At 39.0% G+C, this 15560-nt stretch overlaps 1 protein-coding gene across 2 annotated transcripts in view; it reads left to right on the top strand.

The window, feature by feature from the left end:
• Nucleotides 1-15560, top strand: part of LOC311205104 (uncharacterized protein) — an 88573-nt gene that overhangs the window by 29165 nt on the left and 43848 nt on the right. For both annotated transcript variants that reach the window (XM_084279396.1, XM_084279397.1), the window contains exon 5: nucleotides 11028-11153. In XM_084279396.1, coding sequence (XP_084135522.1) covers nucleotides 11028-11153 — 126 coding nt within the window. The remainder of the gene's footprint in view (nucleotides 1-11027; nucleotides 11154-15560) is intronic.

Here is a 15560-nt window from a genome sequence, read left to right as displayed (position 1 = left end):
ATGTGGCAATCATTTTCATTGCTGATTAATACCTTCTCAAAAAATCCTAATTCCTGTTACTTTGACAGGGCCTTTGCGTCTGAGAATGGAGAACTGTGGCCCCAAAGACTTTTACTGGGCTGTCAGCTGGAAGCTGTAGATTTGAAAAGTGAACTAATTGTTGGAAACTGAACCAGCCTTCATTTAGCTGTTTAAGCGTTGCACTAACCTTGCTTTCTATCAATGATAGAATACGGCAAATTGAGAGTGAAAGTGAATAGGGCACCAAACGTTGCTTTCTCCATCATATGAAATGATACACCTGATATGCCTCTGTCTGTTGCACTGACTCGGACAGGAACTTGTACTGTCCCATACCAGGAACGCTGCTTTGAGCAGACTGTGCTCTTCCTTCTGTGATGAGAACCCAAAGTCACACTTAACATTTAGTTAAATGCAACAGACATTACGAAAAAAAAATAATAAAAAGAATCCATAATATTGAGTATTGTTGCCCCGTAAATTATACCTTTGAAAAGTTTTATTGGAAAACAAATTATTTACTAGTAGGCTGAAATATGCGATTTTAGAAAATTGCTTTCTGGAAGAAGGAACTATTAAGTGGCTTTGGAGACAAAATTTTGCCAACGTAAATGAATGTGTACTGATATTGTGGAAAATAACAGTCTTCCTGAGAAGTAACTGGCAATCGCTGCTGTGTTCAGCATGCTGGTTCAAAACTGTTATTGCACAAACCTGATATTTCTCCTTTTGGTTCATCACTTTCCATGTCTGTAAAAATCATTTACAAACTAGTATTTGTACTTACCTGTTCTTTATAGCTAGAAATCCTTCACTTATATGTAATAAAAGCCAATTATAAAAATACATTCTTGCGCCACGGTTCAAGTTTGGATTGTCAGTTTGCTTCAGCATTTTGTTAAAAATGATAGATAAGGAATATCTATAACTTACACACTGTGGCTGTATACTCATACAGATTCACATATTAATTGTGTTCATTGTATAACCTCCAGGCTGATCCACCAAAACTTAAAATCTGTTCTGTAATGCATGGTTTGATGTTTCAGTAAGTGCATGTTTCCTATAGAGGTTGAGGTTTTAACACATTGGGAAAATGAAAAAAAATACCCCACAAAACAAAACTATCCGACTGCTTCTGGATTTTCGGGAGATCTGTCACACTCTGGGAATCTCTCTTGAACAGAAGCTGTCTGCAGAACCAAATAGGATGCTCCATCCTACAAGGAGGAATTGTGTTCAGGTATTATTGCAGGAGTTCTCAGGTACGTAAGGACAGTCTCTCCTTTTTCTGAATTTCAGCAGGATAGATTTTGCCACTTCTTAGTCAGCATTGAGCCTATTGGTAGGCTCCCTTGGTATTAGCCAGTTGGTACCAGTCTTTATTGTGTTTTTGTTCCCATGACCTACTTCTCCCTCTCAGGGTTGTGCCTGAGAGAAGGCGAGATTTGTTTTAAGGATGGTTTACACAAACTGAAAGGAGACTAGCTGGGGTGGACAGGGGAAGCCGTACTGCTGAGTGACTGTCTCACTGAATGCACCTGTTCCTTTTGATCAGAGGAACCCACCATCTCGGGTTTTTTGGTAGCCCCCTTGGGCCATCTGCAGGGAATATGACCTTCTCTTCATAGAATCATGGAATCGCCTAGGGTGGAAGAGACGCTTCAGATCATGGAGTCCAACCATAGCTTAACCCTGCCTAGTCCACCTCTATATCATGTCCTTAAGGACTTCTTCTATACGCCTTTTAAATACCTCTGGGGATGGTGACTCCACCACCTCCCTGGGCAGCCTATTCCAATGCCTGACAACCCTTTCAGTAAAGAAATTCTTCCTGATATCTAATCTAAATCTCCCCTGGTACAATTTCAAGCCATTCCCTCTCGTCCTATCTCTTGTCACTAGAGAGAAGAGACCAACCCTGACATTGCTGCAACCACCTTGCAGATGGTTGCAAACAGCAATAAGTTCTCCCCTCAGCCTCCTTTTCTCAAGACTAAAAAGCCCCAGCTCCCTCAGCCACTCCTCATAGGAATGGCCTCAGGTTACCAGTCACTTTTGGTTACCTGGTTGACCAACAGCAGCCGGCTGACTTTTTTTATGCTGATTATGTTGATCACTATCCTTCCAATTAACTGGTTTTCCAAACTTTGTGGGTTTAGTTTATGAGGTCTGAGGTGTGTCCTTCATCCCAGTCCACCCTGTTTGGGGGTGATGCTGGAATACAGGTCAGCCTTCTGTCCCGGTCTGTGCAATGTGGTAGAGGCAACTTCTCGGTTTTATACACGTGGTCTCCACGTGATGGGAGGCTGGCAATGCGGACCTCAGTACTGAAGCAGTGCTGCCATTATCCTCTGCCTGCTTGCCCAGCCAGGTTTGGCATTGACTGCATTTGAAGACTTCAGGATAGTGAGGCAGCCGATGCTGCTGCGAGGTTTCTATGGAAACAGAAGTGGGAGATGAGAGGCGACTAATAAGAGCTCAACTCACCCAGCTCCTGGATGGTGATTTAAAAATACGGACTTTTAAAAATAACCCTTTACCTTATTTCCCCCCACCTAATCTTTGTTTCTGAAGAAAGGGATCAGAAAGGCAGTGGGTTGCTAGCAGCAATGAATGAGAGCTCTCACTCACCGCTTTCATCTGTTGGCTGTCATGCAAGAGCTGTAAGTAGCAGTTTACTAAAACTGGCTGCAGGCTTATAAAGTGTGTAGTAATTGTAATTTCGGACTAGAAGAAAACGTGAAAGGCATTTTAAAGGTGTTCTTCCACTCCTGTTTTCATCCTTTTGAATGCTGTGTCTTCAAGGATGGCACAAAGGAGCTTTCTAGACCACAAAGTTACACTAGGTATTAACTCTTGCAGCATGTGTGTGCATTTTAGTGCATGCAAAATACTGTTTGGTATGTTGAACTCCTATCACTAACAGGTCTGTTATTCTGTTTAATCCACCTTGTTCCTCTTCATGCTTCCCAGCATTGTTTCTACACTGGTGATTTTGTGGACCCTCAATGCTTCAAGAAAATCTTTGTGAAGTTTATTTCCAAAAAATAATCATAGAAAAGGTTGTTGTTATGTTGTTATGTGTCAGGTAAAACCCCAAAGTTTAGCTCAGTAGCAGGAAATAAACTGCACTTTGTGCCCCAGTTAAGAGGCACTTCTGAAATTTAAAAATAGGAGTAAAAAAATAAAATTAAAGAATCCACTTGTGTTGATAAACGGGGGCAGAGAACAAAGTGGCTGGATAAGCAGAGGAAGAAAAGTTACTTTGCTGGAAAAGGCCATATGTAAAGGGGGGTATTTAAATTATTTTCTCTGTGCATTTAGTAAACATTTTTCTTAAAAGTGCATATGAAAGATTCAGTTATCTTTAGAAAAAGGTTGCCAAAACTGAAGCTCCACTATAGTGTAAACCAGAGGCATTTTAATTCACCTCTAAATGCAAATCGCTGGAAGTCGGGTAAGTTTTGACATTTTAAAGGTATTTCAATTTTTCTCAGTCTTTTTGGGGGAGCAGGGGAAGCAGTAGCTAAAGCTTATTTTAATTAATAGTGATTTAAGTATGAGCAATTTTCAGCATCTCAGTATCTTTTCCGGAAAGGAAGAAATTGGTTACTATGTGCAATGAGTTTTATTTTTCCCTTTGATGTACTCTGCATTCCTCCTGTTGATTATAATATACTTAACAGTTGTGCTTGCAGACTTGCAGATGTAACACATGCTGACTTGTCCTCCCAGAGGCACGGTAGATTTGACATGCGGTTTTTGAAATACTGTATTTGTCGCTGTTGAAAAGCTTCTAAGACTATAAACATCATTAGTTCATTAAAAAAAAACCCAACCCAAACCTAAACCACATCGATTGCTATAGCATGCTGTGCTTGCACATATATACACAGGTATAAGCATAGAATACTCATTAAAAATAAAATAAGTTTTGCAATGGTGTAGATAGCATAAGATGTAAAAACACTTTTCAGGAGGATTTTGCAGCTGTAAAATAATCACTCTGCTCATAATCGCTGTCTTCCTCAGCACTGTGCTGACAAGGGCTTGTTATTTCAACTTTCTCTTAGAGATGCCAGGATAAGAGTAGGGTTATACTGCTGACAGTATGGAAAGTGGGTCCCTTTCCAGGGACAGCCAGTGAAATTTAGGCTTGTAAATCTGAAAGTTCCCCTTGGAATGTGATCAAGGCACTTAAGCACTTCCTAATTTTTATAGCAAATCATAGACTTCCCTGGATTGCCTTTTAAATCTTCTGCCAAGTGACAGCAGTGGAAATGCTGCCAGAAGGATTGGTAGACATACCTACCCATTGGTGGGAAAGAACTGAGGCTCTATGGATGTCTCGCTGGTTTTCAGGTAGCACCAGTCGCCACAGCCTCTAAACATTATTTGTTAAAATATTACTTATTCTTTTCTTGCTAACCAGCCCTGCTGGCACGAGTTAAGCTTAAATATAATATATTTAATGATGTTTAATAATATTTAGACTAGTCCAGCTGGCATGAGTCACACTAAGGGAAAAAAAGATAACAGTTTTGATATAATTTGCTGAGATACTAGTGTGATAGGTCCTAACACATGTCTCCAGAAACAGAACAGTGTTAGCTTATGATAGTACTATTGCAGGGCACTTTCAGGGTGTGGGGAGCAAATATTAGCATTTTGTCTGAATGTTTGTTTTGGAAGAAAGCGCTGGAAAGCAATTTTACAGCCTTGGTTCTGCTTCTGTGCAGGATTTTTTTTAATCCATCCTGAGGAGGTTTCCCTCTATCACTTTACCAATTTCATTGTTCTTCTGGAATGTTGTTTTCATGCAAGATAGGGCCCGTGGAGGGAGAGAAAGAGTGAAAAGGGGGCTTTTTAGTACCCTGAGCTAATCTCATTCAACCCTCAAGTTATCCCTGTTCCTCTGTGGTCATCTGCACCACGAGTGTTTGATACCTCTCCGTCAGCATTTCCCATTCTCTGGAAGTTGTTTCAGGATGAGGTCATATTTAGACAGCTTTTATTGAAGAATCACTTGACACTACAGATGGAAGTCTACCTGTTAGGTCTGGTTAATTTTTTTTTCCTTATTATCTCTTTAATGTCTTTTTCTATCCTTTACCTTTAAATGTTCTCAGAAATGCAACTTGCAGCAACAGAGAGAACTGTTGCCTATCTTAAAAAAAAATCTCACTAGCTGATGGGTTTTCCTACTATTGAGTCTTACTTTTTTTCCATTCTTAATGTCATCATAAAGCTATGATATCTTTCTCATCATGCTAAATGTTTTACTGAATCTGGTGAAATGCGGACAAATGCATTCACTTGACTACTGGTTCAGGCAAAGCAGCTCAGTTAGCATCCTTTCCACTTTGGGGCAAGTCTCTGAGCCCACAAGTTCCTTGGGACTGTACATGAAGTGTCTGGTTTGGACAGGGTAAATAAACGTTAACATAAAGAAATCAGCTGGCAGGTCAGAGGGTTTTCCTGACGAGTTGTTTTAATGCTTATAAATAATATGGCTGATTTAGATACAGCCATAACTAGATATAGCAATCAGTTCAGGATAAAGAGGTACTGAAAGACTCACACACCAAAATGACATATCAGAGTTGACTGCTGGAGCGGTCATGAGTCTCCTGGCAGGAGTATGCTGGGAGAAGAGTGGGAGTTTCTTTGAGCAGTAAATTTACTGCTATGTTCATGACAGGCTGAAATAAAATTTGGGGGAAAAAGAAAAATCTCTGTCTTTTATGGGACAATTAGTTCAGAGTTGGCTTTCCTTTCACCAGGATGCATGAAGAGAAGGCAACCAGAGAATAGCTAGTTAATGTTTCTTCTGACTGCCCAGGAAAAGCGAGTTTTTGAACTCTTCCTGGCAGTGTGAAGCTGGATTGTGGAGCTCAGTGCCAGAGGAAATTAAGGACGACAAAGGTATAAATGAGTTAAAAATGAAATTAAAGAGGTTCATGGAGAGTAGTTTCCATGGTGTCTATAAAGCATAGCTGTCCAGATGTAGTCTGCTCACTTATATTCTTTTTAAATCTCCAATTTAACAGAAAATAGGAGGAATATATCCTGGTGCTACACTCTTCCTTAACTGCCTGCTCTGAGCTTTGGTCAAGGACAGCATTCAGGGTACTGGCACGACTACTCTGGCAGGTTAGAGGCCTTGGATTTTTTTCTCCAGAAATAGGAGATACTGATTTCAGTGCATATTTCTGTTTGGTTGGGTTTGTTTTTAAAGAAAATAGATACTCAAATTATATTATTCAGGCACTGCTTTGAATTGCTGAAGGAGATGACGCACTCATTTGGAACCTGTATTGATCAGTGAGGTCAGATCTTATACTAGAGTCTTCCTCTCTTTGAGCAGCTCTGCAACTCTTGGGTAGGAATTGAATTATGTATTTGTCTTGGACCCTCAGCTTACAGAATGTATCCACCTGGCATTTTAATTTCACACTTTAAAAAATACTACTTTCGTGATGGTTTGTGTCCTTTAAAATTGTATCATAAGCAGCTTCGTTGTGAATTTGTTTACATAATGGTGTATAAAACAAGATGGATTTAATAGATTCCGACTCTCCTCCTCTCCCTGATAAGGATGATAGTTATTTCTTTTCTTTTTAATTTCACACTGGTACAGATAGAAGACTGGTTAGATATAATCTATTGAGATTTTGATTTCAGATAATCAGGGAAGAAACAAGTACCCAAAATGACTTCTTAACACAAATTCTTTTTTTGAGGGTTTTTTTTTCTTTTTTTTTTTCTGTAGCTTCTTGATAGATGGCAATCCTGGACAGTTTTTTTTAATCACTCCATTAAAGTATATTTGAGGCTTACATTTTAGTTTATGGTCGTATGCTGATTATTTCTGAAAAAATGTGGCCAGCACATAATGAATTATACTGTTAAGTTATTCAGGATTGAAAAAAAAAATGCTTATAAGTGCATCTCCGTCCATTCTCTATTGGTCTTTGATTTTCTTTTTTCTGTTCTCTTCTCCTGGAAGGAGAAGTAAAATGATGAGAATGGGATGAATTGAGCAGGAGATAGTACTGAAGGCTGATAACCATTTGACTTTACTTTAGATGTTTAAAATTCCTACTTGGGTTTTGAAGTCTAGTATATTTATTAAAGAAAAAAATGCTAATACCATTAGCATTTTCACTTATGGATAATTCTGTTTTAAGTTGTCCTTTCCCAAGAGTAATTTTAATATTGGTGCTATCTATTCCAGGAGAAGAGAAAGCAAAGATTGCTTTTAGATTCAGGGTTGGGAATTTACTTAAACATGAATCCCTTGAGAGCAGAGCCACTTGAGTTCTGTTTAGCTCTACCTTAATTGTGTTGAAATGTTTCAGGAGATAGTTATTATATGAAATATCATCCATCACTTAGAAATTTATGTGAAATTATTTTAGACTATGACTCACAAGAGTTACTTGAGTTACTGGTTCATAATTTTGAGTTGTTAAAAAAAATCCATAAATTTTTGAATGAACCTTAGTTCTCTTGTTAACTAGCTGTATTAGATTTATACATACATACATACATACATATATATATATATATATATATATATATATATATATAATTACTACTATATCTATACAGAATAACAACTTCTTGGTGGAATTGCCAGGGCGTATACCTCTTTTGCAGGATACATGCCTCAATCCTGACCTCCTAAAAAATATTTTCTGATTATATTAAAGACTATAGAGATATAGAGTGTTAAAGCCCAGGGAAGCTTATGTGTTCTCTTTATTGCGAATCTTTTTGGCACACGAGTGCACATGATGGCATGTACGTCCTTTGTCTTCTAGAATTCCAGAAACCAATGAACACTGCTGTGAAATTTTGCTGCCACAATCTCCATTTTATATCTGTTTGCACAGCAAAACTTAAATGATTGAAGGCTACAGATTCATAAAGTGTAAGCTTATATTTCAGATTTGGTTCCTGAATATATGTCCTTTGCCTGGAAGAAGATCTGAAAGGACGTTCATTGGTCAGAAACAGGCACGGGTTCTCAAGCACCAAAGATCTTAGTATTTTATAGATCTTCCCAGCTGGATTTCAGCCTAATTTGACACATATATTGTAGTTGACCTCAGACAGAATAATTCAGATGTTTGAACCTCTTAGATGTGTAGCCAAAAGCGAGTTGTCTTGTTGCATGTATTTTTAAACATCTGCAAGCTGAGCTGGGAAGCAGAATGCAAATTCTAGGACTCGAAGATACCTATGAGGTTATGAAATTCCCTTTGGGACTGTGGGGAATCCTGGAGCCTACGAACATATGTTTTTTTCTAGGCATGCTGTATATAGAGGTTTAGGATTTGCTTTAATTTCTAGTAACTCAAGTGCAAATGACAATAGAAGTGGATCATCAATAATTTAACAGTAAATGTACAACCTGAGACAATATGAGAAAAGCTTTTCTTGAAGTTTTTAATGCATATGCCATGAGGACTGGAGGAATTGTTTCCTGCAGTTTGTATTTCTGCTGTATTTGGATATTGGAATAATTTGTTGTCCATGTATGCAAAGTAGTTTCATGTTGCAGCCAGTTAACACTAGTGGAATTGTTTCTTTCAGTAGCTCTCTTTTATTCAGGTAGGTACCAGTACGTGGACAAATCAGATTTCTGGTAGACTGCAGAGGAATTCCTATGCCTCCCAGGAAAAGGAAGGGGCCAGCTTCTCAGCTTATGATCATGTGGGGTTTAGGTGGGGAGTTTTGAGTTAGCACTTCAAAACTATTGGCTAATATAAAGATGTGCTCATTGCTTTAGTTTGATTAAATGTTGCATATATATGTATATATGCCCCATTCTCATTATACCCCGTTTTTTGCTTGAGATATTCCATTCTTTGACCATGTTTCTTTAAAAGCAGTATGGGGAAGCCTGCCATTCAGCAGGGTGTCCTACATTCACCACTTGACCTTTGAAGAAGAATTATATCTGGGCATTGATTTTTTAAATACTTACATTGTCTGCAACCATGGGGTTGATTCCATGAAGCGATCATTTGGTCCTTCACCATTATAAAGCCTATAGCATGAGCTCCCTTCATATTTTTTTTTTTCTGTGGGGGTTGTTCTCATAAACACCTATAACCCAAGATTCTCTCAGCTACAAAAACACATCGTTGCTCTTCTTGTGATGATAAGATCTTACTTTTGGCCAAACTCCTGTTTAGCCATAGGCCCATAACTTACACCCACCCTTTTCTACCAACCATCTGAACAAAGCTGCGTTTCAGTGGCTGGGGAAGTGACTTGTGTGTGCAGCCATTCAGAAGGTGCTCTCAGAAGTCTTTGAAAAGCCACAGTATGTTTTCAGGAACATTGCGAGCATCGATTAAGCGAGACAAGATTCCTTGCAGCAAGGAAATGGGCGTGTGCCATCATGTTTCAGATGAGTTTGTGTCCTCTGCGAACAGCAAAAATTCAGTAGGTTCAAAACTTCCCATAGGCTCGCTTACTTCCGGCCTGTGAGGTCCCTTGTTGTAGAAGCTGTTGTTTTATCAAAGTGAAGGCAACGAGCTACGCAGGCTGCCGCAAGTTTGTGAGTCCATTTGGCATCCTTGTACATGATCTGCTGCCAATGTGCATCTACAGATGAGACCAAACATGCTGCCATCTCTCTGCAGCCATCCCTTTTCTTCTGGAAATCTTGCTTTTTAAAAAAGAGACAAATAGGTTAAGCTGGGAAAATAAGTTTTCTCAGCTTTGAGTTTTAGCAGGAGAGTGGAATGGGTTGCTTGAGGAAGCGGTAGAACTTGCCACATGTTTCATACAATATTTGGGTCATATTTGCCTCCTCATCTTCTGTAATGAGGCATGCAGAAGCTGCTTCTCTGAATAGTACCCTCACTGATCTTATTTCACTAAACATCTAATATTCTGGCAGTGATAAGTGACCAGATATCTTTTGCAGTCAGTGAAGGGGAGGAGCTGTGTTTACAATCTTTATCTCATCTGTGCCCTGGAAATTACCTGTCTTTTCCTCCTGTGTGCTTTGGTAAAGTGTTGGCCTTCAGCTGTGGAAGCTTGAGGAGAAGAAAACAGAAGTAATGGAATTCCATTCCATAAAGCAAAATACCCAGGAACAAAATCCCTATGGGAATTCAAGTGTATTTCTAAGCACTACAATCATTGTATTTAGGTGTGAAGATTTGATACATCAGCAAGCAGCAGTGGCAAATGGATTTAGCGGGTGTAATTTCAATTGAGGGTGATGGATGGAAAGAATTTATTGATTGTATACATTATAACAGCCTGGTATGCAAATACCTGATCCAGAAGAGATGTTTTAGAACCACACCCTTACATTCTCAAATAGTAGCAGTCTTTTCACATCTTGGTTTGAAAGGTGCCAGTGACTTACAGAGGGAGGCACATTGTTTGGGAAGACGAAGCTCCTCTGAGACTGGCAGTTTTGCAATGTTTTTCTAAGAAAAAGCTGCCTGAGCAGTGTTTCAGGAGAATGGAAACAAGGAGGGAGATCTGCTACCGCGTTTTTGCAGAGAACAATAGCGCATTGTAGTTTTCCTGGGGTTTTCTTCCTCGTAATTGTGATGCTTCTGATTAACTCTGAAGTTTTCGGTGGTGTCTCATCATGAGATAAACTGGAGTGTAGAGCCTGTTAAAGACCGAGTTCAGCTATGAAGTGAAGAAAAGCTTATTTTATAATGAGCTGGAAAGGAAGAGATGTTCTTGGGGGGAAAGAAATAAAATTAATCGGGGGCTATCAAGTCAAGCTTTTATTTGAGTCTAAGTGTATCTGTCAGGATGGTTGTTCTTGTGGGTTTATTTCTGTCATGTCTTAACACCAGGCTTGTCACAAAACAATTCCAACTGTGTCATTTCAATCTAGGTTGTTACCTGCATTGTGGCAAACAACCTTTATACTTTCTGTTTCTCAGGATTTGCTGATAGAGCAGCAAAGGTACCAGAAATCATCTTTGTCTCACCTTGTGCTTTTTGCTCTACAGATGCTGAGCCATTGCCGACCCTCGGCAGAGAGGCTGCGCCAAGCAGGAGGGATGCAGCGAGCCTCCTCCCGCATCCCCAGGGAGCCCGGCACTGAGCATGGCAAAACCCTCCGTGGGGTAACAGAGGTGCGTGAAAAATGTTGGGAACATGGCTCCTTATTGATTTTACATTAGTGTTTGACACGTAGAGTGGGGATTATATTCCAGTGGCAATTACCCTCAAGACACGCACCATTATACAAAATAAATGTCAGTGCTTGCCCTCCATAGCACACACTGCCTTCTAACTCACCCATTTAATTTGAAGATTTTGAAATTTTAGGTTGCCCACTCCTCTCTTCTGGCAGAACACAATTATGTCCTGAAATAATTATTAAAAAAAATATAGTCAGGGATTTTTTTTCCTGCTCCTTGTTGCTGTTTGTGGGAGCCTTAGAGCAAGAATAAGTGTTCAGGCTATACAAGAAGGATGAATGTTTAGGTCTGATCCATCCTGCTCTTTCCTGCTCTCCTTAGCACCTCCCTTAGTCTTTCTGATGGCTTCTTAGTGTAAGGTCCAGTTGCAGATAGTCAGTACTGGAGAGGATACAGAGAGAATGTTGATGTTGACCACAGACTCATAATTTATAATAAATCATTAGCAATCGGTAAAAGTTGAGTAATGATAAAAAAGAATCAGGTTCTGATAAATTAAGAGATTCTGATAAAACACGAGTCAGGCCTCATATTTGGAGATACATAGGATTTTATATTTTTTCAAGAATTCTGATTTTTTTCTTGAATTTTGTTTTCAGAGCTATCATGATTGTGTTCAGATACAAACTACAGCTTTTCCAGTTCTATTGTCAGTGAAAGGTGCATGCTTCATAGCTAGGGTCTGAAATCCACTACACTTTTAGTCAAAGATAGATGCATGTAAAAGGAAAAAACCCCAAGGCTTCCACACTCTACTCTGTTCATGGTGTGAGAACATGCCGAGATTTGCAGATAAAAGTTCTGCTCATTTTTAGTTCTCTGCTGAGAATGACAAGTGTAGACATCACTGTGAAGAACACTGTCCACTGACGTGGGGAGAAAACCCATCAAATTAATGTATTCTGTTGCTTGAGAAATAGTTTGAATAATGAGGAATAATTTGATTGTCATTTTTCTGAAGACAGCACTGGAAAAGTCCAGGGTATGAGCTTTCCATGGTGACTGAATTCACCCAGAGTGGCGGGAGCTGTGCAGCTCCTGCATGTAGCTGGTACCTTCGGGGATGAGAACTTGATTTTCACCGTAAATTTCCTGGACCTGTCTTATAAACCCAAAAAACCCCCACCAAAACCACAAAAATGTCTAAATTATTGTGTTGGTAGGTTTTAGGAAAGGAAATATAATGTTTTCACAAACAAATATGTTTTTAGAAGAAATTCCTTTCCTTTGGTTGGAGAAATTATTGTATACTTCTCACTTTGTTTCCTCTGTGGAAATAGAACATAAAATAGCCTCATGGTGTATTGCCTTTTTTAAAAGAAAATGAGTTAATCTAGTCATTCCAAAGTAAAAAAGTAGTAGAGATACCAAATTAGCAGCTTAAAATAAGTGAATTATTTTTAGACAACACAGAAACACTGAGTGCTTTGCTTAAACCTTCACAGGACTTCCCTTATGGTGTCTTTCCCAAGTTTTGGGCAGGTAATACATTCAAGGCTTAAAGAACAAAGAAGAATAAAGCTCCAAACCTCTCCTCTCCTTATATTCTTTTTAATTACTATAAATGGCTTCTGTTGTGCCTTTAATGACTACCTACTTTTCTTGCTATGTTTTCTTGCATAGGATCACAGGATGGCTACACAGCTACTTCAGTGCTATCTGTAGTAAACCAGATAGTGTTGGTTTTCTATACTGAAATATCTGTGCAGTATGTTAAAAAAAAAGAAAGATTACATTTTTCACACTTGAAGAAATATAACACTGATTAGTAACTCAGTTGTTAAGATTAAGGTGGTTGAGTTATTACTTGAAACAGTGCTAGCTTTTCATATCAGTTTTAAAATGGTACCACAATGCATTTCACAAAAAAATGAATAAAAATATGACACTTGACTGTGTACCATTTTCAGTGTTCATTAATTCACAAATATTTTCATTTCTTCCCTAGTAAACTGCCAAGTCTAGAAAAATAAATTTTATTATTCAGAGTAAGTTAATATGCATGCTTTTAACTGGATATTACGCTAAAAGTATTATTTCTTTTCTTACTGGCAATATGCTTTCCAAGCAGAAGTGTAAATGGTGTACCAAGTTAATTGAACAATATTTTTATATTACTTACCCTGTCGAGCACATAAGCTCTTTTCAAAGGGATAGAAAATGTGTTTCAACTTTGAGTTATTCAGAAAGAGTCTTATCCAATTTTTATTTAATGACACTCTTTAATTCAAATGTTTTCTAGGGAAAAATACCGAGGGATATTTAATGTTTTTTTTCACCAAGGAAAACAATACTGAGAACAGCAGAAACTGTTTATCTGGAGTATAAAACATTTCTCTGCTCTCAGGAGATGCAAACACCATTTGTTTCATGACATCAACAAACTTCTCTTCTCATGTAGTGGATTATAATTTGCTTGTAACTTCCGGTACGGAAAATTGAGATGCAGTTTAGGCAGTAAGCCTGTAATAGTTTATGATGTTGAGTTTCGGTCGCTCAGTCCTATTGTGCAGGTAATGACTTTGGGGGCGGAGAGTGAAATGAAATTCCCCATTGAGTCGATAAACACCTATTTATTACTGCTTCTCCGGGTGCCAAATTATAGACTAGTTGATAGTGAGAACCTCTATCAGTTTTTAGCCTTTGACTCTACATGAGTGAGGTAATCACATGACTCATATCGCCTCCAAAGAAAAGCTCCTCTTCAGAAAGAGTGCTTGAAAGCCTGTTGCTGCATTATTAATAAAAAAACCAGAGGCAAACAGAATCCCTGATGTCTCAGGATGATGAGGTGAGACTTTGAATTGTCCCATAGGAAGCAGCTTCATTTTATTTATTTTCTTCCAACAAGTTTTGCATTTCCTTTGTTGCCACAGGCAGCTGTAATGCTTTCAGGTATGGAGTACAAAATGCAAATAGCAACTCCACAGTTGATAAGTGGTTGGAAATGTTTCGTGCCGCAGAATGGCAATGCCTTATCTCATACATACGTTTCTGTTGTGTAGCACATCTGCTTAGGCTTCCTGGGTAGCTTTGACTAGTAAGGAACAATGCACAGGGATGCTCACACTCTGCTAATGTCACGGCGCTGTCAATACGGGGTGGGAAAATACTTTGGGTGAGCGTCAAAGGAGGATAGGACTGCTGCAGTGAAGAAAAATAACTGTTGCTAATGGCTAATGATAGACGTTGAGTTGGTGAAGGGTATGTAGTCAAACTCTCATTGTTTCATTAACAACAGATGACATCATTCCATGATGTCATTTGGAATGAACACATCATCTATGCCTAACGTGTAATATCATCACTTACATTTTGATGATTTTGATTCAGTGCTCCAGCAGCCCTGCCTTAGGGACACTGGCTAGCTGGTAAAGTTTAACGAGAGCCAGGGGAGCGATGATTCCTAACCTGTGTGAGATAGGAGGAGCAAGGAAATCCCTCTGGTCTAGCACCTCCCTGTTGCTTAAAGCTCACTGGCACAGGCACCTCCTTCGAAAGGAACAAGTTATCTTCGTCATACATTGCACTTCCTTATATTTCTTGCTTTCTGGAAGTAACTTTGTTCAAGTTTATGAATGCATGGTTTGGTTTTGTGCTGCCTGTTTTTGAACAGCGACTCAGAATGGGTGTACGTGAATTGTCTGTCAACCTACTATGTACTTAGCTAACGAAACAATACACTTTAGAAGCAATATGCTTTGGATAGGTGATCTAGCAATACAAACTAAGTTGTACCTCAAAGAGAACAGAGGCTAAAATTGAACTTGATGAGGTTTGGGTTTTGTTAGCAAAAACTACTGAGGGACAGTTTTAGGTTAAAACCAGCAGCGCTCAGCAAGTGTTAAGTGCAGTAGGCAAGTGCCATTTGTGTATGTTGGCAGTGAAGAGGATAACACTGTGGAAGTTAGAGTTGTGTATTCTACTCTAGTTCATCCATGACGTTCCTCCAAGTCCAAAGGAACTCAAGCAGGAGGATCACCATTCTAGAAAACTTTCACAAAAATACACGATTTGAAAGAATTAGTCTCTTGAAGAAAAGATTTAAGATTTAGATTCAAATACGTGAAAGGTTTCTGCAAAGAGGCAAGTAATATAATTTCCTCTTTGTCTATGGGGAACAGGACAAGAATAATAATGCACTTAAATTGTAGTGAGGGAGATTTAAATGAGACATTAGGGGAACCTTTGTAAATGTAAGGTTAGTGAAGGACAGCAGCTGATTGATCGGAGGTGCTGCAGAATCTCTAATAGAGATTTTGGGAAGGAGTTAGACAAACATCTGTCAGAGGCATGTCAGTGGTACTGTTTGGGAGCAGAGTGGTGGGCGAGGTGGCC

Source organism: Gallinula chloropus (assembly GCF_964237585.1).
Source record: "Gallinula chloropus genome assembly, chromosome: 1".
In the NCBI taxonomy this organism is placed as follows: domain Eukaryota; kingdom Metazoa; phylum Chordata; class Aves; order Gruiformes; family Rallidae; genus Gallinula; species Gallinula chloropus.
Note: the sequence above shows the minus strand (reverse complement) of the source record. Positions and strands in the feature narration are given on the sequence as shown.